At 39.7% G+C, this 27,849-nt stretch overlaps 1 protein-coding gene across 1 annotated transcript in view; it reads right to left on the reverse strand.

The window, feature by feature from the left end:
* Nucleotides 1–40: 40 nt before the first annotated feature.
* uba7 (ubiquitin-like modifier activating enzyme 7) overlaps nt 41–27,849 on the reverse strand; it is a 39,156-nt gene continuing 11,347 nt past the window's right edge. Inside the window, exons 20-24 of the mRNA XM_061727307.1 lie at nt 25,100–25,192; nt 23,209–23,400; nt 3,078–3,179; nt 1,908–1,990; nt 41–943 (exon numbers count right to left, since the gene is read on the reverse strand). Of these exons, the coding sequence (XP_061583291.1) occupies nt 811–943; nt 1,908–1,990; nt 3,078–3,179; nt 23,209–23,400; nt 25,100–25,192 (603 nt within the window). The 3' untranslated portion in view covers nt 41–810. The remainder of the gene's footprint in view (nt 944–1,907; nt 1,991–3,077; nt 3,180–23,208; nt 23,401–25,099; nt 25,193–27,849) is intronic.

Consider the following 27,849-nt stretch of genomic DNA (forward strand, 5'->3'; position numbering starts at 1 on the left):
GTAATTTCTATTAAGGAAGTACACAAATATAAAATCTTCCTCAAATAAAACATTTATTGCAGTATTGTTCAAACAGTTTAATCAGCAATTGCATCCTCCTGTAAAGATAGATCTGTAAATAGTTGCAGAAGCAATTACAAAGGCGATTCATTTAGCATCATTTTAAATGTAAGCAATGGAGAAAGCAATTAGGGTATGTCAAAAAGGTCACTTTGTTGTGATGGTGCAGAGAGAATCACTGAGGTTGAGTAAAAGAGCAGCACATGCACAAAAGCCACCTGTCGACATGTGAGAGCCTCATCAATGACTCCAGCTTCTCTAGCGTGAGCAGTCTGAAGAGGAGGGGATGCTGGGGGGGGTAGAGACCATAGTTGTACAAATGTCCACTCATTACTTCCCACATACCCCCAAAATACTCTGCTCAAACAGAAGAAAAACTCTTCAAAAGATGCATTTTACATGTAAAAACACAAAGTTAACTGGGGTTCATCATGATTCCTGTTTGGTCACACAGTGACAGCTGAAAGACACACACACACAAAAAGCAGAAGTGCTGAATTGTATGTAAACCTTTGAATATTTTATGGAAATTTTAAGACAAAGCTTCAGAAAAAGATCAAAGAAGGAAATGTAATTAAGGGAGGCCACATCACCAAAGAGAAGAATCACAAGCTTAAACCTGTTAATGTTTCAGATTTTGTAAACAGCTTTTATAACAATTGACTTATTAAATTGAATGATTGCTGGATTTTCTTGGTCACTCTGAAGCAGCTCCTCGCGCAAGCTTCTTAGAAATCAGCGTCAAGTGCATCACAGTAGCATGTATCTGATAGTAGGGACAGTCTCACAGTCCTCATCTTCTTCAAAAGAAGGGATCAAGTCCAGCATTTTCTTGTGAGGAGGGATATCTGCCTTTGTTACCATCTTCACCACATCAGAAACGCTGCAAAAGTGGATGCAAAATTATTCAATGTTTGATCAAAGTTCAATAAATTGATTTCACTTTCTCTTTATTCAATGTCTGACTAAATCTTTTCTGGCACAGATCTGTATTATTAAAAAAAACAAACCAAGAAAAATAAGTAACATTGTTGAAATATGCACTTGTCCCCTGTTTTAAAGGACTGCATCCCATAAACAATATGAGAAAATGCGAAAATGTAGAGAATAAGCTTGACTTTCCCCTTTAATAAGAGTTATTATTTTTGTCCATTTAGTTTTTAATGTTGGTGTTATTTTTTCCCCGTCAGTGGATCAACACAGGAAGCTCAGGGCAGGACGACAGCTCAGGAAGTGACTGCTGGAGTGAACATTTGTCATGTAAGGTCGGCAGATGCTCTGCCTCTCTCCAAATCACAAAACCAGCTCACAATACCAATCAATGTGCAACTTAAATAACTAGCAGCATCGGGATTTGAGCCACAATGCTGTTATTCAAAGATTTCAATCCAGTGAGTCACTACATGTAAAGTTACAAAGGTTTTATCTATTTATCCTGTCCTCTGGGAACAATAACATACAGACTATATTCAGTTGTCAGAAAAACAGATTTCATGGCATGAAACATCTAATCTGTGTAAAAACACCCCTAAAGGCTTATTAAACGTGTGCAGAATTGAACAGGCCCGAACAGCGTGGCCTCCAAAAGTTCACTATTATTTAACTTTTTAACACTTGTCCTCTGCAAACAGAAGGAAGCCTGATGAGGCGTCTCAATCATCGGTGTTTGGAGATGGATGTGTGTGTGTGTGTGTGTGTGTGTCAACAAGCACAGAGGAATCACCTTATCCTGCCATTAGCCTCTAAACAAACAAAGAAGCTTTGCTTTTTGTGACTGGTTATGTGTGCAGGACTGCGTGAGTGAAGCCATGTGAAAGACTGTACCGCAATGTTTTAAATGGACATACCTCTTTTTCAGCCTCTCTTTGTGTCCACAGTACAAGATGCCAGTGCCATAAAAAAGGGCGGATACATTTAAGCCATAGTGTTCCTGCAAATTCAAATGATTCAGTTCATTTTGAAGGACTGTATTGCTAAATTACATTTTATAAAATTCATTTTGACAACTAAACTCTAGAATGCTAAAGGTGATCGGTCTGGCTTCAGAAATGGGGGAGGGAAAATAAATCACTTCAGGAAGCTTTGCAGGGTCTTCATCAGCAAACAAGAGGAAAAGTTCAATAAAAGTTGGAGCAACAGGAACACTTACAAATGTATTTACCCTTTACCTCTGCAGCATTTAACAGAACTGACATTAAATGTTGGGAAAGGAACGTGCTTTCATGAGCATCTTGCTAGAATAAAATAATATTTCAACAATTTCTTAAAAATCTATTGTTGTAACTATTTGTGTTGACAGGTATCTAAGAAGTTCTTAAACCTTTTTCAGTTCAGTATTAACTTTGTGTGGTTGAACTCTATGAGGGAACATGTTTAATAATAAAACTGGTTGCAAGGAATTTGAGTTGGTTTGAAGTAGGATTTTTATGATTGTGTCTAAATTTGTGTGTACTAGTGAGCTCTCAGGCCAAGTAACGTAGTCAAAATGTTTCAAGCATTATTAAGAATATTTCTGTACAGTTTTTGTTTGTATCGTTTAAAAAGAAAAACTTGTTAATCTCAAAAGAAGCACAATCCGCAGAAAAGCGGTTGAATGAAGTCGAGCTGCTCATTCTCTCTCTTTACACCTGGGCTGCTATAGAAGAAGCTGTAAAAACAGGGCTGAAATGAGTGCAGTGGGCCTGATATTACTGGATAGACGGGCTATGAAAACAGAAACATAGAATCCGATTTATACAGATGAGAAAATAGCATGCGTATTTGCAATTGACAAATAGCGTGTTAGTTCTGTGTATAAATTGTTGAAAGTAGAATCTTAGTAATTCAGAGAAGATTATTTACCCATCTTAAACTAATCTTGGATTTCCATACTGTCTTGGTTTCAAGAAGTTTTGATCATTTAAAACAATGGGCATTGTTACATTGTGTGCACTGGAGAAAGGTGAGCAGGTTTAGGAAAAAAAACATTAAAAAGTCCAGCACTGGGTGTTGGCACAGCGCGTGTTTCCTTGCTGTACCTTAATATACTGGATCAGATCTTCCAAGGTCATTTCCTGCTGATTGCCGCGTCTGCCCTCAACAAGGAAGTCATCCCACAGGGTGTATTTCTTTCCTGCGACCTGTTGACAGACGTGTTACATGGTTACGTTTAACACCGAAACACACGCAGACAAAGGTTGACAGACGAAGTACTGCTTGCTGGGAGCGATATGTTAAAAATGCCCCAGTCCTCAACAGCAGCTTTGGACCATCCAGGTCAGAGAGACTGCATGTTTCACAGCTGCTATGACCCAGCGGAGAACAATCAGCAGACCCGAACAAGCTGCGACGAGGTCAAGAAGGCGCTTCCTCGACTGAGACAGAGTGATGGTTGCTTTTTCCTAGGTTTAATCTCAGACTGCTCAAAGTTTTTGCAGTATTGTGTGCCATTAAAAGTCTATAGAGCTTTGTAATGTTTATGATGGGAAAGCAACATGAGAAAAAACTGAATAATGTTGCTGTAGCAACCTACATCTATCCCAACAAACATGTTGAACTAGATAGTGGAATAACAGGATTTTTGTTCCTCTTCTTCGTTACTAAATTAACCATAGTTAAAGTTCAAGTTCTGAGTACCTGGATTCTGGGTAATTGGATTTGTGTGTATGTACAGTACACACAAATCTACCAAAAGGTATATGAGAATGTGCCTTGATATCACGGCACACACTGCCTTAGTCCCTGGCGATAAACTGAAAATTTACCATTACGACATTCACCGCGATGACCGACGTCAATTTTCCCATGTTGGTAAATTCAGTGTTTTGATTATAAAAATAAAATAAACGTCTATTTTTTCTGCTTTGACTGTGTGCTTATAGGCTATTTTCATTCCCCTTTAAGACGGTGTACAGCGTGTGTGATCACGTGACTCCACCCATCCAGTCTGAAAGAGAAGGGAGACCCAAGAAAATGGCTGATGGTTCAAACGAAGAAGCGGCTGACATAACAGGGCTGTCTAGTGTGAGACTCACGCATTTAAACAACTTCACACACACTCACGCCACATATGGCATTTCTTATGCTGAGAAATTAACTTCAGCGCACAGTAACTCCAACAGCCTATCTTACAAACGAGTCACGGGACGCTACTGTGCGTCAAGCACAAAGCATTAGCACCTCCGTACTAGCCTGAGAGAGAAACGGGCGGACTCTGGCTATGTTCTTAAGATGGTAAAAACCGATCTTTGTTATGTTTTTAATATGTGGAATAAAAGTGAGCTCAGAGTCAAAAATCACGCCCAGATTTTTAACTGATTTTGAGGGTTTAAAATCCTGTAACTTTGGTAAAAGTTTCTCTCTCTGGCCTTCAGGACCAAAGACTAAGACCTCTGTTTTGCCCTGGTTGAGCTGTAGGAAGTTCGCTGCCATCCATGACTTGATATCTAAAATACAGTTAAAAAGGGCATCAATTGGCCCAGTGTCATCAGGAGACACGGCGATGTACAGTCGCGTATCGTCAGCGTAACTATGGAAGCTGATGCCGTGTCTCCTGATGACGTCCCCAAGGGGCAGCATGTACAGATTAAAAAGAGTTGGACCTAAAATTGACCCTTGGGGAACCCCACACCTTATCTTATAGGTTCCTGAGGAACATGTATCCATACTTACGAAGAAACTTCCATCAGTGAGGTAGGACGTGAACCAGTTAAGAGCAGTACCAGAGAGGCCGACCAGGTTCCTCAGTCTATTTAACAAAATGTGATGCTACTGTATCGAAGGCGACGGTTAGATCCAGCAGAACCAAGACCGTGAGTTTTTGGTTATCTAAATTACACCTGATGTCATTTAAAATCTTTAAAAGTGCTGTCTCTGTACTGTGGTTCATCCTAAAACCGGACTGATGAGCCTCTAAAATGTGTTTTGAGTTTAAAAATTCATTTACTTGATTAAAAACAAGTTTTTCTAAAAATTTTACTTAAAAAACGGTAAGTTGGATACAGGCCGGTAGTTATTTAAAACATTGGGGTCTAAGCCACTCTTCTTCAGAAGGGGCATCACCACCGCCGTTTTAAAGGAGGTGGGGAAGACACCCGTCTGAAGAGAGCAGTTGACCAAATACAGCAGCTGTTCCTTAAAGAATCCATAGAGTGTTTTAAAAAACGGTGTGGGAATGGGGTCTAAAAGGCAGGTTGTGGGCTTTACCTTGGAGAAAACTCGACCAAGTGTACCCGCATCAACCAAGGCAAAACTCTCCAGTGTTTCCTCAGATAAAAGCACTGATCCAGGTGTGTTAAGAGTTAAAATCTGTTGAAATAAAAGACTGGATCTAATGTCATCAATTTTACCCCTGAAGTGGTCTGCAAAATCCTCACAGAGGGTGTCTGTTGCTGTCTTATGGGATCTGTTGGGGTTTCCATTTGTTAAAAAATGTATTGTGGAGAATAGGAATTTGGAATTTTTGAATTTTTGGCAACTGTGTATAATTATCATACATCTGGTAAGACTGCTGTCTCTCTTTGAGCCAAACTGCAAACTGATGTGATGGGTCACACCCATTAAGAGAAAAGGGATTATGTCTAATTAGCTGCTGCAGTGTGTTGGACACTTCTTAAGACGAGAGAAATGTGATGAGTCAAAATTAACCTTAAAAAAAAAAAAAGTCTTTGATGAGTTGTAACTAATATCTGTCTCCCCCCTCAGGCTCCATCATGAGCCTCATGTCCTGCGATCAAACCTCTCATGTCCAATTAGATCAGATTTGATCACACGCAACCCAACCACTGCTCAGCATCTATAAGTCACTATTCCTAAAAGATCAACCTTTGACCCCCAAACAAAGACACAATACTTACCCAGACACCAGGACATCCAGTCAGATTAAAGTAACCCCTGCAAACGTAAACACCACGTTTACCCAAAACATCCTTAACTACATGTGTAACTGACTGAAATGGGTCAGGATTCCTCCCATGCAGAAAATGAGTCAAAATATGTCGCCTGGTCAGACAAACGTGGTTACAGACACTTTCTGGCAAGAGAAGTCGAGAAGACCAAAACTTGGCTTGAGTTGTGAATACCAAAACCCCGGCTGAACCTGGGTCCAATTATCTCTGCTTCGGCAGCCAAGGGGAACTTTTCAACCAGCCCTCACAACTCCCACCACTTATGGGGCCTGAGGTTATGGACTCACACTTGAAGCATACTTCTTCCAAAGTTTATATGAGTGTTTACATGATTTGTCCCAGTTTTCAGACAAAGGACATTCTGTTTGCAAAATGCACATTATAAAACCGGCCTTTAAGCTTTTTTTTTTTTTAATCTATTTAAATTGTACACAGGTCTTTATATGAGTCTAAAATAATCCATGTACAGAAGAGAAGTAAATCTTGCAATGCACATGCAACAGAGAATCCTTTTACGAGCTCTTGCAAGTGCAGCATCATTGTTGTACAACAAAATGGACCTCATTCTTTAGTGCCTCAAAACTTTCACGAGTACTTTTGTGTGCGGATGCTGATTTGGCACAAAGCAAAGCAGGCATGCAGGCTATTTTTACACCCTCTCCTCCCTTCCTCTTGCCTCTGTCACCCACTTCTGGCAGAAACCAATCAACCAACATATCGGTCCTTATAAACAATGATGTAAACTAGTCACAGTGAGGCCAGAGTGAAAAAGTCAGCATGAATGCTGGAACCATGCTGACTGCTGGAAACAATTACAACTGGTGCCCCACAAGCACAACTACAGGAACCTTTTTTTTAATGGAAGTGCCACAATAAAACAGTCTCTGGAGGAAGACAAAAAAATGTTAAACAGAAAGCTTTTTCTCATTTAGGGATACACTGAACTCACCAACAGCCTGTTATTGCTTTAAATGTAATTTGAACACTCATAAAAAGGTACAATCAAAATTTAAAGCTATATTGCAGATAGTATGGTTGTCTTAAAGTTGAGTGTAGGATTACTGTCTGAGAAGTCACCTGTTACATCAAGAACAGCGCAAACTGACGAATCCCTACCATGTGCTGATTGGTGGTTCCTCGCAGCTGTCTGCTCTGCTTTACTGCTGCAGTGTCCAATTCCAATAAAACAAACTGGGATCTTTTTAAATATCCTCATGGTAATCTTGTCATTCAAACATCCTTAATGTAACTGACCAGCAACATCCAAAAATGAATATGTAAATAAGCCACAGAAGAGAATCTCAGCTCCAAGCGGGTTGAGTTTACGTCTCCTGCCCTTTTACACACTACACAGTCTGTCATCCGTTTGGATATAGTTCAGGGCTGGCAGCCGCGATTGTGGCTGGTGGAGCTGTGCTGTGTTGGATATCAGAAGAAGTGGGTGACACAACCCCCCCATGCCCTAATCATTTCATACTATTATATATTACTATGTTGTATTCTATGTATGCTATTCTGATGTTGGACGATGGCCAAATTACTCATTTGCAATATAGTATTGCAAAATAAACGTACCTTTGAAGTGCCACTTAAATATAAAACAGGTGGTTTTTCCTTAACAATAAAGGGACAGATCAGACTTTTCAGTCGTTTCTCATTTTACAGATGCAGTTGAGAATCGCACACATCCTCACTAGAACGTAAAGAGTCGTCACCATAAAAGCTGTTTTTGACTTAACTTAACTTTAATTTAAAAACCATCGTCTTCATGTGACTTCTGATTCAGGCTACATGTTTAATACTTTACCGAGACTCAAAGCCGAATTCTCCTCTGTTCACCGTTAAATACTGTTCATGCTCTAAATTTCCTCTCAGTGACAGGTTATTGCGATGTACGGCTCCCCGACATCTGACATGAGCAGCAGAAACTGCAGGCTGCTTCCTCTTGTTTACAGGAAGTCTAGGAGAAACGGTTCCTGGTCTCTTCTTAAAAAAAAAATAAATCTGAATACAGCCAGATATTTATGATATCTTAAATTAAACCGCACAAAATGAGAGGTTTTCGGAAGTAAAACTGGTATCAATGAGGAAACATTATTATTATTATTATTGTTATTATTATTGTCAACAACAAGTGGGACACAATCATGAAGTGGAACGAAATGTATTGTATTTTTCAAACTTTTTTAACAAATAAAAAACTGAAAAAGTGGGCGTGCAAAATTATTCAGCCCCTTTACTTTCAGTGCAGCAAACTCTGTCCAGAAGTTCAGTGAGGATCTCTGAATGATCCAGTGTTGACCTAAATGACTAATGATGATAAATGGAATCCACCTGTGTGTAATCACGTCTCCGTATAAATGCACCTCCACTGTGATCGTCTCAGAGGTCCGTTTAAAGCGCAGAGAGCATCATGAAGAACAAGGAACACACCAGGCAGGTCCGAGATACTGTTGTGGAGAAGTTTAAAGCTGGATTTGGATACAAAAAGATTCCCCAAGCTTTTAAACATCCCAAGGAGCACTGTGCAAGCGATAATATTGAAATGGAAGGAGTATCAGACCACTGCAAATCTACCAAGACCTGGCCGTCCCTCTACACTTTCAGCTCATACAAGGAGAAGACTGAGCAGAGATGCAGCCAAGAGGCTCATGATCACTCTGGATGAACTGCAGAGGTGTAGGTCTAGGAGACTCTGTCCATACGACAACAATCAGTCATATACTGCACAATTCTGGCCTTTATGGAAGAGTGGCAAGAAGAAAGCCATTTCTTAAAGATATCCATATAAAGTGTTGTTTAAAGTTTGCCACAAGCCACCTGGGAGACACACCAAACATGTGGAAGAAGGTGCTCTGGTCAGATCAGACCAAAATTGAACTTTTTGGCAACAATGCAAGACGTTATGTTTGGCGTAAAAGCAACCCAGCTCATCCCCCTCAACACACCATCCCCACTGTCAAACATGGTGGTGGCAGCATCATGGTTTGGGCCTGCTTTTCTTCAGCAGGGACAGGGAAGATGGTTAAAATTGATGGGAAGATGGATGGAGCCAAATACAGGACCATTCTGGAAGAAAACCTGATGGAGTCAGCAAAAGACCTGAGACTGAGATGGAGATTTGTCTTCCAACAAGACAATGGTCCAAAACATAAAGCAAAATCTACAATGGAATGGTTCACAAAAAAACATATCCAGGTGTTAGAATGGCCAAGTCAAAGTACAGACCTGAACCCAATCGAGAATTTGTGGAAAGAACTGAAAACTGCTGTTCACAAACGCTCTCCATCCAACCTCACTGAGCTCGAGCTGTTTTGCAAGGAGGAATCAGAAACATCAGAAACTAACAGAAATGTGCACCTGCTATTTTTAATGTAAGGTATTGTAATGTTGTTTGCACTGTTTGTTGTTGTTGTTGTTGTTAAATTGATTTTATTGTTGTTGCACCAGTTAAGCCTCTTGGCCAGGTCTCCCTCGTAAAAGAGATTCAGTCTCAAGGGATTTTCCTGGTAAAATAAAGGTTAAATAAATGGGCAAAAAGTTCAGTCTCTCGATGTGCAAAACTGATAGAGACATACCCCAAGCGACTTACAGCTGTAATCGCAGCAAAAGGTAGCGCTACAAAGTATTAACTTAAGGGGGCTGAATAATTTTGCACGCCCAATTTTTCAGTTTTTTATTTGTTAAAAAAGTTTTAAATATCCAATAAATTTCGTTCCACTTCATGATTGTGTCCCACTTGTTGTTGATTCTTCACAAAAAATTACCGTTTTATATCTCTATGTTTGAAGCCTGAAATGTGGCAAAAGGTCACAAAGTTCAAGGGGGCCAAATACTTTCGCAAGGCACTGTATCTCTGCTGCAGATATACATGACGGCATGAGAATAAGAGCTCATGAACGTGACAAAGAGGCAAAAAGGACCCTACTCGGAGTAAAACTCAACCATACTGATCAGTTTTAACAGGTCACCATGCTTGAAATTGTAATACATTGCTCATAATGTGTATTTCAATCTTGCCCTTTAAAACAATAGAGCACTTTGTGACAGGAAGCTGAGATCAGCAGCCAAAAGTCCCCCTACTCAGTCCGCCACAAGAAATACTTCTCCGGAGGCACGTTCCTGCCTCGGCTTCATTATCTGGCCAGAATTCCAACAGTGGAAACGTTTTTACAACCTGTTGTGGCTAGAGGTCTGTTTCTTCAAAGGAGACTCTTTTTTTGTTGCTTTTAATGGCTTCAAAGTGGTTTTTAGGTGGAGATGTGAGTCTTTATATCATATTTTTATCTTAAGCTCTTTTAGCTTCCTTAAGCTTCTGCTTCTGTAGATATTCTGGTAACTTAAGATCTTATGGCAGAGATTAGTCATCAAAAGATCCTGAAAGTGCGGCTTCGTTGGACTGTTGCTGAAGAAAAAAAAAGATGTAGCTATGTGTCATTGATATTTCATACATTAAACGGATCACAGTTTGTGCATGCTTTTCATTAAGCGAGAAATAATAAGATACCTTCAGTAGTTTACACAATACCATGTCAGTTAGAAAGATGAGCTCCAGCACATTTTTTTTCTTATTTAAACAAGTACTGCTATGTTACTTTGGTACATACCATGCAACAAAGAATGAGAGCCCCAATATGAGGAACGAGCAGGACAATGTGACCCGTTGGGGTCCTATTACACTGTCGAGGTGCACAGAGAACTGCAGGCACCACAGCCCATTTGTGATTAATTATGGTATTCCCTTGAAGTCTGTTTAGAAGAAGATTTCCACGAATGTGCGGTAGATTTTTGTCTACACAATCAACTCCACGTGGACAAGATGCAAAGACTCTGTTGGGATTATAGCACATTTTACTTTTGTCTTATTAAAAGTAAAAGAAGCAACAATGATTAAAGCTAAATTCAGAAAATGTATCTCAGTTTTTACGCAATTACTACATTCATTGGAAGTGTAAGTGGATAATCAATTTCCTCTATTCCATACTGACTGCAACAGCCAGATCTAATGTCACATCTACAATACACAATCAATGGTAATACTGCCATTGATCAGTGGCTAAAAGCCCTCAGATGTAAAACCATAAGTCTTTCATCAATATTTACCTATGAAGCAGAGAATTAAAGCAGCGCCATGGGAGAACTGTATTGTTTATACTTTTGGGGTCCCTCTAAAGCTCAGGTTTAGTCCCATACCATTGTCAATACAAGTCACGAACTAGCCCCATCATCCAATAGTGTTTCTCCTCCCAGTATACCTGGTAAGAGAAAGGGAAACCTACGGACCTGACAGAGACCGAGAGGAGGAAATGGCAAGATTACAACAAATCTCAGCTTTTAACGGACCAACGAACCATTTAGTTGTAATGTTGCATATGTGCAGTATCTCTGCAAATAAACGCATCCTCTAAAATCATTTTAGCCGCGCCGTGCTCAAGGCACAAAAAACCCCACCTATAGATAAGACATTATTCACGAGCAAAGCAAGTACATATGGCGCTTTTGCATTAGTATCACTTCAGCTCGGTTCTACCCGTTTTGCGCTTTCGCACTAGGGCTGAGACGGGTAGAGCCGATACTTTTTTCTGTAACCATTTCAGCCAGGTTCTTTGCGGGCTGAGCAGGGACTATTTCTGAGGTCACCATCCTCCTCGCCACTGATTGGTCGGGGGGCGGGGACGTTACCACCCTCCACGCCTCTGATTGGTCGGGGGGCGGGGCCGGCAGACGTTTGAATCAGGAAGCGGGAGTCAGAGCGAGGGGACTCGCGGATCGCGGCGATTTTGTTATAAAGCGCAAAACGTCTGTTTGGTGATCCAACTCTGAGGTGCAGATGTTCATAAACCTGGTGGCTGTCGAGAAAAAATTTAAAAAGCGGTGTAGACGGGCTGTTTTACTCTCAGCCGCTCCCGGCTCCAGCTGATTTCTCATCTGCGCCGACACAAACAAAGGTGCTGCGCAATCGAGTACATCACAGCAGCTTCACCCCACCCCCCCACTTCTCCCCTGGCTGTGGAAAAACACACGGGTGGAGCTGTGTAAAGCAGCGCCGAGCCGAGTCGGGCCAAGTAAGTCCTAGTGCAAAAGCGGCAATAGTGAGTTATGCATAGTGCTGCATCCTATTTCTTTTCATAACTCTTGCCAATGCGTAAAAGTCAGTCCGAGATTAAACATTTTCTGGTCTTCTTCTCTGTTACCCTACATCTTACCAAAAAATAGTTTTTTTGGGCATCTCTGCTATGATGCTTATATTGAGAACAATGAGCCGGCTACATTCTGGCTGGAAAAAGGCTGCTAACAGAGGTATGAATGTTGATGAACCAAGCGTCTCGCAAAAGTGATCCAGGCTAGACCATGAAGTTCAAGACCACCGCATGCACTGTGAATGGGGCAGGGCTCCCATTCATCCCAATATAAGTCAACAGAACATCAGAAGGATTTCAAAACTATCATTTTAATTTGAAAAAGTTATGTAGAGATGCTTTAATTCACTAATTAACAAAACTACTATATTGATGAATAAGTGAATAGGATCAATAATTTTGGCTTCCATACTAATTCACAATAAACGATTAACACCTTGTTTCAGGGTCAGAAGGCAACTGAATGTGTTGGCATCATATCTGATTAAGTACTGGGGTACTTTTCCATAGTCCCATTCCCATTCCCATTCCCATTAGGTTTGCTCCCTTCACATATGTTGACTATTTTCACAGCAGCCGTAGCAGCAATTGCAATAATTTATCAAAGACTAAAGTTTGTGTCCGTCATCTTCAAAGTGGAGAACTACTTTTCCATTGTTTTGAAGAGAAGTCTCTGAGAGTTACAGAGATACAGAGAAAGAACTCGGAGAGTTTCACTCTTACAGAGAAAAACACAGTTCAATGGAAACACCGACCCCCTTCAGCCCTACCTTATTTGCAAATTTAGAGTTTTGCAAAAAAATGTAATGGAAACATGACTCATAACATCAGCGACAGCAATCTGACTAGAATGAAGCCACAAACATGCATGCTGGTCTTTTTTCATCTTTTCCACAGTGTCTGAGCCAGTTGAATGAGAGGAAACTATCAATAAAAAGGTTTGTGTGCCCAACCACAAGCTTCAACTCAGTCTGACCAAATGTCAATATTTTCCAATCTAAACTTTATTAAAAAAATAAACTTGCTGTCTTAAGTAATATACCTCTAAGAGTTTACTGTCCATTCTTATGTGAATTACATATAGCTGACATTCACTAGGGTTCTCTCCATTAGCAGTTGAAGCACATGTTCAGAAACACATCTGTTTATATTTTCCTTTTAAGCCTTTCTTTTTATTCTTTCAGTGCAACAAAAGCACTGTCATGTAAAATGTGGCCTTTGTCTACTTGGGAGTGTCATCTGCCACTTAATCACTATTGATCACCAATCTCTTCGGGGTGCAGTGAAGAAACAGATGGTTGAAACCCCCAACTCGGACCTTTGGAATTGATAAATACCTTAAAATTGACAGAATACAATGTCCCTATAGAGATTAGGACTGGACAGACAGTGTTAAACATACTTTGAATTTAAGAGCATGTTTTGACAGTGTGCTGGCAGGTGGAGGAGGAGGAGGAGGAGGAGGAGGAGAGGAGTGGAAACTCGGCAGCACACAGACACTGTTCAGGAGAGCTCCGGGTTTGACACGCAGACTAAAAGCAGCCCCTTGCTCTTGAAAGGCTTCCATTGACGTGTAAAACAGCAAACAGAATCTCAATGTGATTGTCTTTCAAATGTGAAGATAAGAGCCCTCCACCTGACTGAAAATGTCCTGGGGGAGAAGTACTGAATCAATAACACCCTGACAAATGGGCCCAGGACATGCTGGTGCCTGCAGAGACACTCAAACAGCAAAAGTTGGAAAGACTGCAATTATAAATAAAAAAAAATCATATCGAAATTTGTTTCTTTTGCCTTTTCAAACATGTAAATCCTTTAGTGATGAATGTCATTTTCTTAGAATGCATTTTATTTTTTTCAGTTTTTACATGCAAAATTGCAACGAAGAGTTTTTGCATTATGATAATATTGTCAAAAAGATAGTCTTTTTCTTGTTGCTTTCCCCTAGTTCAATAACAATGTGCATTTCTAGACATTTTAAATGATGAAAAAAAACTTTCTTTCCCATTTCTTTCTGAAGAGGTGAGTTCTGTATTTAAAATCCAGACGTGCCAATTATTCTGACAAAGAACTGCGAGGATGCAGGATTTAAGACACAGCGCTTACTTTTGGTATGCGTTACTTGGGACACAGCTCTGCAAACGTGTCAATACAACAACCATGTACAGCTTTAAACCATGATCAGTGTGTCCTTTGTTGCTACATCTTAATTCACAACATTGATCGGACCTTTCGAAACCAGCAGTCACCCTCTGGTTATGTGATGTGAAGCGGCATGGAATAAAATGATGCAATTCTCATATGTTTTAGTCAACGGAGCCAGTTATTGATATATGGAAGTCCATATGATGCTCAGTTCTTGTCTGTGGTTAATAAGCTACAAGTTCCTTAGATTTGTGATGCAGTGAGATAGGACCTGCACACACAAAAGTGACATGTAACTCATTAGGAGAATTAAAGCAGCTACAGTAGTTTGCTCTAAGAGTGCAATCTAATCTCCAATGTTTGTTACTAACCATTAATCTAAGAAGGATTATAAGAGCATTTCCAAACAATTTGAAAGCAAGCATTGCACGAAGGATTATTCAAAAGGTGGAAAACATTAAAAACAGGACTCTACAGAACTCAATCAGTATACTTATATTTAACTTCATGACAGAAGAATTAGAAGTCTGAGCAAGTATAGCTTGTCCAGGCAGGCTGGTGGCTTTGCGGTTTGTACTGTTGCCTTACAACAAGATGGTTCCTGGTTTGACTCTTGGCAGGAGTCTTTTGAGGGTGTGAAGGATTTCTCAAGTTTTCTGTTTCCAGAGAATCTAAATTGTCCATAGTAAAGGCGAGTGTGTCTCCCCAGAATCGGATCAGGAAGGGCAACCGGCATCATTGGACGAAGTGATAGCGATAGACCAAGTACAGCTTGTTTGAAAGAACTCCCACGTACTTTCTTTAAAAACAAAGAGAGGAGCCAAGTTTTTTAAGTTTTATCTGAACATACCACAAAACTTCTGGCACAATGTACAGAGGAGATGAAAGGGGAAACATGCACTATAATGCACTTTCCCACATTTGTGAAAGGTCACTCGGTAAATCAGCACAACGCCTCATGCGAACTCTCAAGTATGGTGTTGGAGTTGAAAAGTTAAAGTTCAGATGAAACTAAGCAATGCAAAATTACAATGGATGCCTGAATACCGACAAATCCATTAAGAGAATGCCCGAGAATGAAAAGAATCAAGTTGCTACAAAGGTAACAACGTCATTGAAAGGCTGTAGCTGGACCCGAACAGCAGCCTGGCCATCACATCCTAATTCTTATCCTGTTCGATTCAAAGAATGTATCTGTTTCTTTTAGATTTCACTGATTTCCAGACGGTGCAAGAAGAAACTGCCGCGAAGACACCATTTGATAAGGACAAATGTGTGACAACCAGAAAAATATCTCCAAAAGACATCCAAAAGGTTGGTGGCCTGGATCAAATATGAATTAATAGATTTAACTGAGGATAAATTAGAGCTTTTTAGTTTGACTAAATGCCTGAATTTATAAGTTCTTCTACGCAGGCCTAAACTAATCAAAATATAAAGATAGTCACCTTGGATATGTTACTCTTTTATATTAATGGTTTATTTATATAATAGGCTGTGGTCAGCATTTAAATGATTTCTCATGCATCATATCTGATGCGACCCAAATAAACACAGTCTACAGATATATCATTGTTGCTGGCGACGCAAAAGGGAAAGTAAAGATCTATCGGGAACTAAGGTTTATCAGATACGGAACAATGGAGTGCAGAACAAGAAGACACTTAACAATAACAGCAAATGAATGCAGGAAAACAACAGAAGGCACAAGCCATTTATGTTGATCACAGATAATTCATTATCCGGTAAGCACTACTCATGTCTGGATCTTGAATTACAAACTGCACAATGCACTCTGTACTCCTTTGGGAATCCAGAGGGCCAGGGATCATGTTCACCCCGCTTCTTTGCTGGCACAGTCGAAGAAGGCCAACAGAAGATTTAACCACATGTGAGGTAAGCCTCCCCTTTGTTGCACTCCTTCTCTTTTCAAGCCTTTCCCTGTTATTTGTGTGACAGATGTGCGACCTACAATTTTGCAAGTGCCCACATCACAAACCAAGTGGCAGCATTATTTTTTTTTTTCTTTTTTATTGTGCAAAACGACAAATGAACTCCAAATTCAAACATACTGTAGTTGCTTCTTCCTGTTTTACACACATTCGTGTCGGTTGAGGAAAAATAAATGTAGGAGGTCCGGATGATAAACACACGACCCCTCCCTACTCAACTAGAAATCTGGTTTCAATACATTACTTCCTGTAAAAAGCAGGAAATAGAAGGTCCTCTCTTCAAGCAATTTACAAAGAAGCCATATGAGCACTGACTTAAGTGGTTTTCTTTATATCACAAGCCTTCCTTCTTATACTGCCAATTAAACTAAGAATACAAGGTGAGAAGAGGGAGTTGCAAAGCCTTGATCCGGGTACAGATGACGTGTCCACACTGCACAGGCCAAAAAAGACCAATTATTTCATCACACATAAACAGGAGGCTTTATAACAGGCAAGTGAAGACAAAGTGTCGGGCAAACTGCTTGAGGATCAACTCATTTAACAAACAGTTGAAACATGCCTTCTTCGGGCCCCTGGTGATGTTTCTGAGTTTTATCGAGGCTGCAGCTTGGTCAAAGTTCCTAGAGCACAGCAATTATATAATTTTGTCTTTTTTTTTTTTTTTAATCAAAAGACATGTATCATTAAACATAATTTCTATCATTGCCACTTTAGATCAGCAGAATGAGCTTGAAACATTCAACCTGATAAAATATATACGGACTAGTGCTGGCAAAAATTTCCTCTAGACAACATATCCACTTCTTTATTAGGGAAAAGTTTCATTATTTATCTGGCATTTAGTCAGTAACTTTACAACGTGTAGGCAAAGCAATGACAAACAAATTAAAAATCCAACATATCATCAGTTATTCTTAACCCATACATTCTGAGCAGCCGTTATATAGTTTGTGTAATTTAGGAAAATATTCCATCACTGCTTACGTTGCACAGGACTGTACCGACAATGATGCCCAGGGTTTACCAAGCCTACTGTATATGCGACACAGAAATAATTATGTGATTTTGATTTCTTCCACCTGACTGGCTGTTACATTACTTCAGTGTTCCTATCTGCATTGCAGTATTTTCCCAACTTTGGCCATTTCAGTACATCTTATGAACATACAGAAGGATCAGTATAAACTCTTGATTGCTGAACTGCAAGCAAATAAGAATTATCAGTCATGTTTTTTTTTTTAATCAGTTAAGAGTGTGCGCTTGGTTTATTTTGCGTGCTTGTGTTACTGATATAGATAGATACATACCTTTATTTGTCACTGTATCAGGACACAATGAAATTACAACTTCCCAGTCTAGTATTACGTATTAAACAAACCTAAATTGCATTATATCATAGGTTTTGCTCTGCTGGCATTCAAAATAAGTTTTGAGTAACAAAAGGTGCTCCGAATAATCTTAGTTGTAGAAGTACACCAAAACATCCCAGTATCATAAGCATATTTGTGGAAACTGGTATCCTATAGCATGCAATATAAGGGTATAAAATGAATAGGAGTGGTCCCAGGACATACCCCGAGGAACACCTCTGGATACATTAAAGAAGCTGGAAGAAATATGTTAGGTTTTTGGTTTTTTCCACTAAGATCTGCCAGAGAATTTATTTTTAAACCAATTAAATACAAGTCCTGACAGTCCAACACCACTGGTTCATTGCATGAGTGTTGCATTAGTCACTGCATCAAAAGCCTTAGAAAGATCAGAATAAAAAAAGCAACAGGCCTAAAATTGTTTAGGTCTTTATGGGCACTCCCTTTAAATAAAGTGTCAAAAAACAAAGATTTCCAAATTATCCAGGCCAGACAATTTTCTGATGTTTTTTTTTTTTATCCTGAGACTAACTAGATTAAAACTGAAAGAAAAAGTTGTCACAGAAGGAACAAGCAATGCTGGATAACCTATCTCTTATGTTGACAGGATTGCAGAAGGAACTACAAGCACAATGTGTTTCTAAAAAACACTTATGGGGCACCACAAGATAACACTGAATGTGGCAGCTGGTTGTGTTTAATATAAAAATGTTGATTTATGAAACTATAAATGGAAACTTAGATTTCTGATGACTTCAACCAATCATGTCTAATAAATGTCTGCACTTCTGTACTTTATCCATGCAATTATCCATGTTAACAGAGTTTTCAAAAGCATAATGAATAAGAAAGACTGCAGCTGTGACTTTCTTCCATATATCACGGTATGGATTTTATGCAGGCAGTTTCAAACATCCAAGATGTTTTTTGTCTTTCATGTGAGCTTGTCAGGCTTGTTCTAACTCTAATATCGTGGCCTTGGCTCCCAAAATGAAAAACAGGGGAAAAACTGCTACAGGGTAGCAGTGCTGAGCTGACAAGGACAGCATCATGTTTGTTTACATATTTCAGCTCCCATACTGAAGAGAGCAGCAGCAGGGGAGAGCCAGGGGAACTTCCTATGTTGGGAAACAGCTGCTTTAAAAAAACAAATTCTGGAAAATGATTAGGATGGTGAGAGAATGAGGACTTTTTTTCTTTTCAGCATAACTTATACAGGTAGCGATAAAGGAGTACACCGTTTCAAACCCTTTTGTTCCTTTAATCATGATAGAGCGGTCAAGATTGTGATGACTGTAAAGCATCTTACAATGTTGTAATGTGGTACACTCCACTTTGGACAAACACTGGATGGGCCACCAGTAAGACTACTCAGATGTGGGTTTTGTTACTTGATAATGAACTGAGACTGAGGGTATGAGTAGAGACGTCTAAGTTATTGCAAAGTAAGCTGAGCTCTTGATACTGCGTGTCTGATCAGTGATATTTAACAGCTGCACGTCTGCAGTCGCTTCAAAAGCCGCCAACTAAAACCCTCTCTAAACTTAGATTAGAGAGATAAGAAGGTATTAATAACAAGTATGTTGCTTTTTGTTCTATTTTCTTTCTTTTTTTGGCTGAAAGTTAAATTCTATCTTTTAAAATGTACATCCTCAGTCCACACATTTACATAAGAGAAGTGTTACTTCTATATTGTAGTTCTGAAAAATGCCTAAAAAGATCAAAACAATCACATTATGTTATCACTTCAACTGGTGACATCATGTCTAGACCATAAGTCAGGCACAGGGGGTGTTTGGAATATTGGAAAAGACAAGTATTTATATTTCTAGTATCAATTTCTCTTAGCCAGTTATGATTATCATGCACAGACCAGATAGCTGGCCTGTATCTGACACCAAAACTTAAGTATATATGTATATATATATATATATATATATATATATATATATATATATATATATATATATATATATATATATATCATTATGTATTGCAGACATCTCTGATAAGAATGATGTAAATGTGTTCATTTGAAGTTTAGGTCAAGAGTGAACACAGACTGTAACAGAAAAAAAGGGTGCAACCTCAAAATGAGCAAAACAGTGACTAAAACCTGCTTTTTATTCAGGCAGTTGCACAGAAAAAAAAGAAAAGTGACATAGTGAACCTACATTTCACTTGATTTGTGACCCCAGAAAAGATTTTCAGAATAAGCTTAATGAATTTAATTGCCAGTTTCAAACCTCCCCTAGTAGAAAATGATATGAATTGTGTCAGCTGTGTACAGTGTGCAGCTTCAGGCTGAGACTGCCTGGTGAGCGACGAGTCACTCCACAAAAGGCTTTCAATGTCCTTTTAATTTTGAGTCAGCTCCACTCATTTACTGCTTTAAGGGGCGTTATTGTTGAAGGTGTACTGAGTGATGGCTCCAGAACATTTCTGGCTAAAATAGGTTCCCAATATTACATTTGAAATGCTGAGTCAATACATTTCTGAAAAGTTATTGTGCTTTGATCACCAAATTTTAGTCCTCAAAACTGTGTTTAGGGTGGGAGCTGGCTTCATTAGAATACCAGGGAGCTAAATGGAGACACTGAGAAGCTGTATGATTATTTTAAACAAAAGCACACAGAGCTATGCCCCAGGGTTTGTTTTTTCCTAGTAGCTGAAAGATAATTTCAGCCTTAGGTCTTCTGTACTTTACCAAAGTCTAATGAATTGGGTGCCGAAGAAAAGAAAATGTAAATAAAAGTAACATTAAGTAAAACATCTGTACTTGCTGGCATGAAGGGCTACAGTGACCACGATACAGAGACACACACAGGATACCCCCGGCTGGTTTTAGACTATTAGGAAGTTTCCATTACTACTAGAATTGCACAAAAACTAAACATCTCAAAGAAAAACCTGTAATGTGTAACCTGTAAAAATCATTAAATGAAACCTCTTTTTTTTGCATCACTGGATGTGACATAGTCGGTCATATGACCAGACCTTATGAGGATTTGAATGATCACTCGCTGCCTTCATCTTCTGTTGACTATTTTTGCAACAATGGTGTTGACCGTTGGAATAATTTTTCTAAGACTAAAGATTTTTCCATTCATCTTCTTCAAAGTGGAGGACATGGTCTTCTCTGTTCTCAAGAGAAGTCTTGCAGGACGAGATTTCACGAGCATTACCCCCATTCGCAGACAAAACTTCAATGGAAACGCCATTCCCCGCCGCATCTGAACCTTGTTGCAATTTTGCGGAAATTGTCACTTTTGTCACAATAAACTATTTGAAAATGGAATGAAGGAGAAAACTAACGTTGCAAGCTGTTTGTGCTATGATTTGTACAGAGTATTACGAACAAATAAAAGAGAAAGAACACAAGTAAAGGAATGGTTACCACACACTGGCAGCAGCGATTGTCAGAGCTACAGAGGGAGGTGAAGGTTTGGCTGCCTACTGTATTGTGCTATTGCTGTTATGTGAGTTTTGCCTTTGCATCGCTGATTTCCCTTCTCCACAGTGACCTCAATCGATGCCTTACTCTTTCATTGGCAGTAGCTTGAGTACAAATTGCTCGGATTGGCTCCAGATATTTGGCTTTTAAAACATCCGTGAGCCATGCAACACATCAGCGACACCTTTGACAAGTGTTTGAGATGTTCACGTGTAAGAATCTAGTCTGGACTTCTGCCCGCCAACGTCCGGTCAATTTGCCACCGATGCATCGAAGAGCTCTGTAAGTGCAAATCTACAATCAAGTGGTATATAAATAACCCTTTCAGTTGTATTCATATAAAGCTTTTCATGGTTGCACATTACTATAGATTGTGTTTTTTTGTAGTACCATAATAAGTTATATGAGTTGGCGACCAACTAACCAAATAACCAAATAACCAAAGATTAACAATTCATTGCACTGATGAACTGCATTGTTTTCATGATCACCACTACAATCCCAAAATTAAGTGGAAAATAGTGGATTTATTTATTAATCTATTTATTTATACATTTTAGAGAAACAACTGGGTTCATATAGTTGTGAACTGTGCATTGCATAGATAACCATCACCTCCAGTTGACGCAACATTTTCCAAAAGTAGTACGACCACCAACTCCCACATGAAATCAGTATTGTTGTGGATCTACTACAGCATTGAATATTGGGTGGATAACAAAAATGAAAAGACAAAAAAAAACAAAACAAAGCATAACCACCCCCCCCCCCCCCCCCTCCAAATAACCATGAGGACAGGAAAATAAATGCTTTCATTTCTCATGTGTCTACCATTTACACTGCTCAGTGTTTGGCAGCCAACCATCTTTCTCCCTCACACTCACTCATGGGAAAATGTTACGTAACTGACAGTTTTTCCCTCATATAAGAGAACTTTAAAAAGCTGATATTACCTTGAACATTTACACAACTTTTTTCCTTCAGTGTGTCTAGTTTCTACTTTGTACAGAACAGAAAATCTTATAAGCTGATGCATTTACTGTCACTGAAAGAGCCTGGTTCTGGAAAATCTAATATTTGCGGATACTTCTAACTGTATGTTTGGGCACTTGCCTGAGAGGACTATATGCTCTCTGGCGTAGGATGATGTTCCATACATCTTGAGAATGTGTGTGTTATTTTTTCTCTTAAAATTGATCAGACAGAAAGAAATAATACAGGTACATGGGCATACATTGGCAATATCATTGCGAACGCCAGTGTCTTTGTTTGTAAGAAGGAGGAATGTGTGGAGCTTCTGAAGTGCACGGAGAATCACAGCTGCTTCTGTCATCACGGCTTCCTTTTCTGCAGATGCTGAATTTTTGCCTGTAACCAAAGCTGAAACCAGATCTAGACTGTCTCAGAGCCCCCTGTCACTGCATCCTCAAGTTACCCAAGACACGGTTACCCCGCATGCTGACACGCACTGACCTTTGTCTGTCAGAGACTCAATGCTCTGAGAAGGAAAACTGGCAAGTTTGGGTGTAATATCTGATTACCCTGAGAGGTGAGCCACAAAGACAGGCAGCAGAACTCGTATGATGGCTGCAAAACCAACCAGCGGGCCATTACTACAAACTGGGACCTGCTTCCCAGTCTGACTGACACCAGTTTTAGGTTTGTGGTTTAAAGCTTATTCATTACACCACAGCTGGCCCAGTGTGTACTTTCTCCAACTTGCAATAACATCAGACGTTACGCTGGATATATCCCTAAAAGGACTGTTTATTTTGACAATAAAACCCCTTCTTCTCTTGCTGATTTAAAGCTGCCTTGAATTCACTTAATTTGTCCAAAGGCAAAGACAAGTTTGGGTCAGTTTATGCCTCACTTGCATGAAATATCCTGAAGATTACGGTGAGCCTGCTAAAGAGTGGGCTTACTTGACTGACAGTGTGAAGCGAGCTCTCGTTCTGAGAGCACCCATTCATGACTTAATGCTTTCCATCCAAAGTAGTAGGACACAGATTTACACCGAAGTCTGCAGATTTATCCTAAAGTAGACGGGCTTAAATAGGGAATGTGTATACTGTGAAAGTCTGTCTGACTTTCCAAAGTGCCCTATGCAATTGAACCCTTCATAGATCTCCCTGAACCCCGTCCCTGAACCCCCTACAAGCCACTTTTTGAGATTGGCTATGCAGAGCTGCTACTCACTTCGAATTCCTGAGGGCGGCTCGGATGGGACAGGACAAAGTACTGTACGGCAAGGTTGAGGTAAGCCGTGCGGTAGGAAGGGATCTTCTCGTGCCCCTGCACCAGTTTAAACAGCTCCAGGCACATCAGGCCTGCCACAGCGGCGGTCGTGGTGGCTATGGCTGGGATAATCCTCCCAGCAATGCGCTTGCTCTGTAAATGAGACAGAGGGACATTTACTTTTACACTGCACTGCAGGTCCTCTAGCTGCACAAGTAAATGCAGAATTTCAAGTCCATGTTATTTTCATCATAGTGCTTGTTGTGATTATACCAGCTAATTGTTTTCTATGACAGGATTCCACAGCTGGAAAGTAATAACTTAATGCCTTATAGAAATTTTCTATATCCTTTACAATTTTCCTTTACATTTACAGAAAATAATAAGCATCAATATACCAGTAATGACATCCAACTCAGAAACATTCAGTGTCAACCTTTAGAAATGCATGTAAAGCATGTAAAAAGAACTTGACGCTTTCTTCTTTAGTTTAAAATGAAACAATCATATAAAATAGGATCAATTATTACTCATTTCTTATTACCCAGAAACTCTGAGGGGGATTACCCATCACTTGTCAAACCACGATAATTCGATACCTGTAAGGCATCAACTTTCAGTAATGACCCACAGTTTATGTCTTCTTAAAACAGTTTATGATGTAATAAATGCTATTAGCGTTATACAATTATAGCTCTATATTTCATGATTGTTTTTAGTCATTTCTCCAGTATGATGATCCAAGGGTTTTTTTCCAAAGTTTTTTGAACTGCTGATCAGACAAAGCAAGGGATCTGAAAATGTTACTTTTTTCTGCAGGTCACAGAGATTTTTGTTGTTTTTTACAGTAAATACATGCATAAATACAAAACTCAGACATGAATCACTTTTTGAGACTCTGTATACTATATTTGCCTTGAACAGCATGACTTAACAGTCCAATGTTGCACATAATGTAATGCACTCTTTAAAACTATTCAGTGACAATTCATCAATCTGACAGTTGTTGTTGTGCTGCATAATGACTGGGCTGCTTTCACTTGCATTACTTTGAATAAATATCACTCCCCTTGCGTCAAACAACTTTCACTTGAATTATAGATTTGAACCATTTTTTCACTAGAAAACATATGTTATAGTATATTACAAAAAAAATTGCAAAATTATTTCTTGAAATACTTGGATTTGCGCACTCTTTTTTAAACTACTAAATACTGCTGTCTGAGGTAGTGTTGAGCGCATTGCACACTTGAATAATAAATTAGCTTTGATTTTTCATTGATTTATCATACAGTATACTGAAATATTATGTGTTTAAATAACCACAAACATGTAGTCTTGCCATATTTTGGGGCTTGGATGATTAGTACTTGGGAAAAACATAGAAGAGTTAAATGATGACTAAGGTTGAAGTTATTTCCTGAACGAGATGCAACGTGTGGAAGGGTTTGCGTGATTAAACAGGGGCAACTCTCTTTTGTCTCGCCTCGCTCAACGGTGCCCCTCCCCACCCCGAGCCCCCGTCTGTTTTGGCAGCGGTCGTCTGCAGCGGCGGCTGGTTCAAGACTCGTCTCAGGTGTCACCTTCCAGGCGACAGGTAAAGTGCCGTGATTAGTTCTGCTTCAGGAACAATAGGTGAGGAGGCTGTTTCTGTGGCTTTAGGGCAGGTGTATGAAGCACCAGCTTTTTAAAGAAAAAGAAAGACACAAAAAAGGCCCAGGGAAGGAGGAGTACTCTGTATTTCTACTTTCCCCCCCCTCATGTTTACCACTCCTCAACTCAGCTTCATTTGTCTGATGTTCACAGACATTTGTCGGTATCAAACACATTTAAATGTCGTTTAAATGCTGACCTGGTGGCGATCGGCTGCAGGAATGTCATAATTCTCTGCTCTCAGGTTAGATGCAGCAACAATGTAGTCCATGTGGAAGTTACTGTCGTCATCCTGTGACATGGGATGATAAAAATACATCAAGGATTAATATTGAAACAGCACAATGCAGAAAACCAATTTTAAATTTAATATACAATATGCACGCTTCCAAATCCAAATATACTCAGTGGCAAGGAAAGACTAAAGTTTCATAAGAGGTTTAAAACTCTGTATTCAGGATTAACCTCTTTAATACTCTACTTTCCAAAGAGGCCAAATCAAATCCATCTACATGCCAAGTGACATCCCCAATGATGTGATGCTGTTTGCCTCCTTTGAGCTTCAGCTGCTTTGTCGTTGAGTCACTGCGGTCACCGTGCCAGAATACGGTGGAAATCAGATTTCTGTTGTGATCGACGTGGCCAGTGAGGTCATGCCTCTGTTACCGCACCTTCACAAAAGCTCGGAGGACGACTGTCACTCTGGGATGGCTTGAGGGGTTGTGAGGAAGCTCCATGATGGCAACCTGATGCCTCTGAAACCCTCCTACACACATTCCATCTATCCACTGCATGACCAGGGCACACTGGGATAAAACTGAGAGAGGGGAGTTCGGGAATCTTGTTTTTATTAGAGAAGACATTCAATATGCACCTCACTTACCTCATACGCCTTCCTTACCACCTCCACTGAGTCATTGAAAGTCTTACCAGTATTTCATTCATCTAGGCATTTAGAAACCATAGTTTCTCAAAGGAATACAGTTCTCCAATAAGCAAACATTCTGCAGAACTGAGTGCATTAATGTTGGCAACAATGTATTCCTTCATTGGCCACCATGGTACAACCACCTACCCTCAAGCAACTGTTTCTCTCCTTCACTTTCATTCAATATTACCTTGCCAACATGGTTATTGGATATTCGGGTCTTTATTACCATCAGCCTTCATGTACTTAAGGAAAAGGTTTGTTAGGAAGAAGCAGATGTAGTTGTTGCAGTCCTTTTACGATACACAGTACATGTGATTTATGAAAGCTTAGATTACCTTTTGGCATTGGTAATATATCAAACATACTGCATGAGTGCATGTTGAAAGTATGAATTTAGCACTGCCATCTGCCAGTACAAAAAATAAATAAATAAAATGAAGACAAAACAGTTGTAACCGTTTGTTAAACACTATCCTTGTAAACTCCATGGTAAGAAAACAGCAAGCTGTGGAGCCACACTAAAGCCTGTGGTTTAATCGAGGCTGCCTGTTACGTCACGTCAATGTTAGTATCAACAATGTGATAAAACCTTTGACGTTATGTAGTTCTCTAGAGAAACCCCCTGCCCCCAGTTACTCTCAGGGAGCACAGAGATCTGTTCAGTCGGGAAGGGCTAAAGGTCCCTGTTCAGACTTGATGCTAACTCCGGGTCGACAATTCAATAACAAATACGAACATGGACAGTGGACACAAATTCTCTCCTCAAAAGAAGCTACATACAATGTTATATTAAATAATTTTTCCTCAAGATGTTAATGTTTTTGAGGAAATATCTGGTTTAGATGTTAATTACAATTTTGGGGATACATGGACTGTGCTATATCTTGTTTAAAAGTTTGAGATGTCAAGCGAATGGTTTAACCAATTCATCTCCACACACAGTGGAATGATGGCTAGAAACACAAAGCAGAGAGCAGATGGGATCAGTGGTTCAGATCCACATCGGGAGCATTATTGCCTTCGGGGCTTCTTTTGAGACTTGGTTTGACATTCATCTGCAAGTTTCCGACTGCAGAGGTGTGCTGAACGTCTGACACATGCAAGGTACTGTGCAAAAGTCAAAACTATAAAAAAAAAAGTATCATTTTTAATCAACGTACAAAATGCAAAGTGAACAAATAAAAGAAAATCTAATCTCAATCTAATCAATATTTGTTGTGATCACTCTTTGCCTTCAAAACAGCAAAACAGATTCTTCTAGATACATTTGCAAAAAGCCAAAGATTTTATAGCATCATAATTAGGTGTAGATTCAACAAATAACACATGTGCCATGACAAGGCTGAGCACTGGAACAAGACACAAGGTAGTTCAGCTCAAGAGTAGCAGAAACCAGTGGGACCCAAGTACTCACATCTACTCACACCCCATAAAGTACATTTGCATTGACTGTTCAGATAATTCTGGCCTAACTAGCGGGCAAAAACACATCTGACTTGAAAACAGATGGACTGAAGAGTCACAGTTTGAAAGAAAGTTTGTTGAAGCGCTTGAGAACGATACAGTCGTGAGTATCTGCAGGAAACAGTGACGTTTTGGGGCTGGATGGTTCGTGTCCTCAATGCTGAGAAATACAAGCAGAAATGTATCCTTCATGCAGTGAGGGAGGCATCTGATTGGCCCCATATTCATCCCAAATAAACACCCGATGTCATTGGGAATTATCTTAAGTGTAAAAACAGAACAAGGATTCCTGTGCTGGCATGGTGCCCACACAGCTCTGATATCAACACCCTCCAGCCTGTCTAAGATTACATGAAGAGACAGAAGCATTTGAGACATCCACAGAAGATCTGTAATTACTTCAGCATGTTTGGGACAACCTACTGGCTGGGTTCCCTCAAAGGCTATGTGCCAGTGCACCAAAATGAACGGATACTGTTTTTTTTCCCTTTTTTTTAAACGCAAAAGGTTTGGCACCCAAATACTGAACTATTTTAGATTTTTCTTCTGTTTGC

The sequence above is a fragment of the Cololabis saira genome, chromosome 8 (genome assembly GCF_033807715.1).
Source record: "Cololabis saira isolate AMF1-May2022 chromosome 8, fColSai1.1, whole genome shotgun sequence".
NCBI lineage: Eukaryota > Metazoa > Chordata > Actinopteri > Beloniformes > Belonidae > Cololabis > Cololabis saira.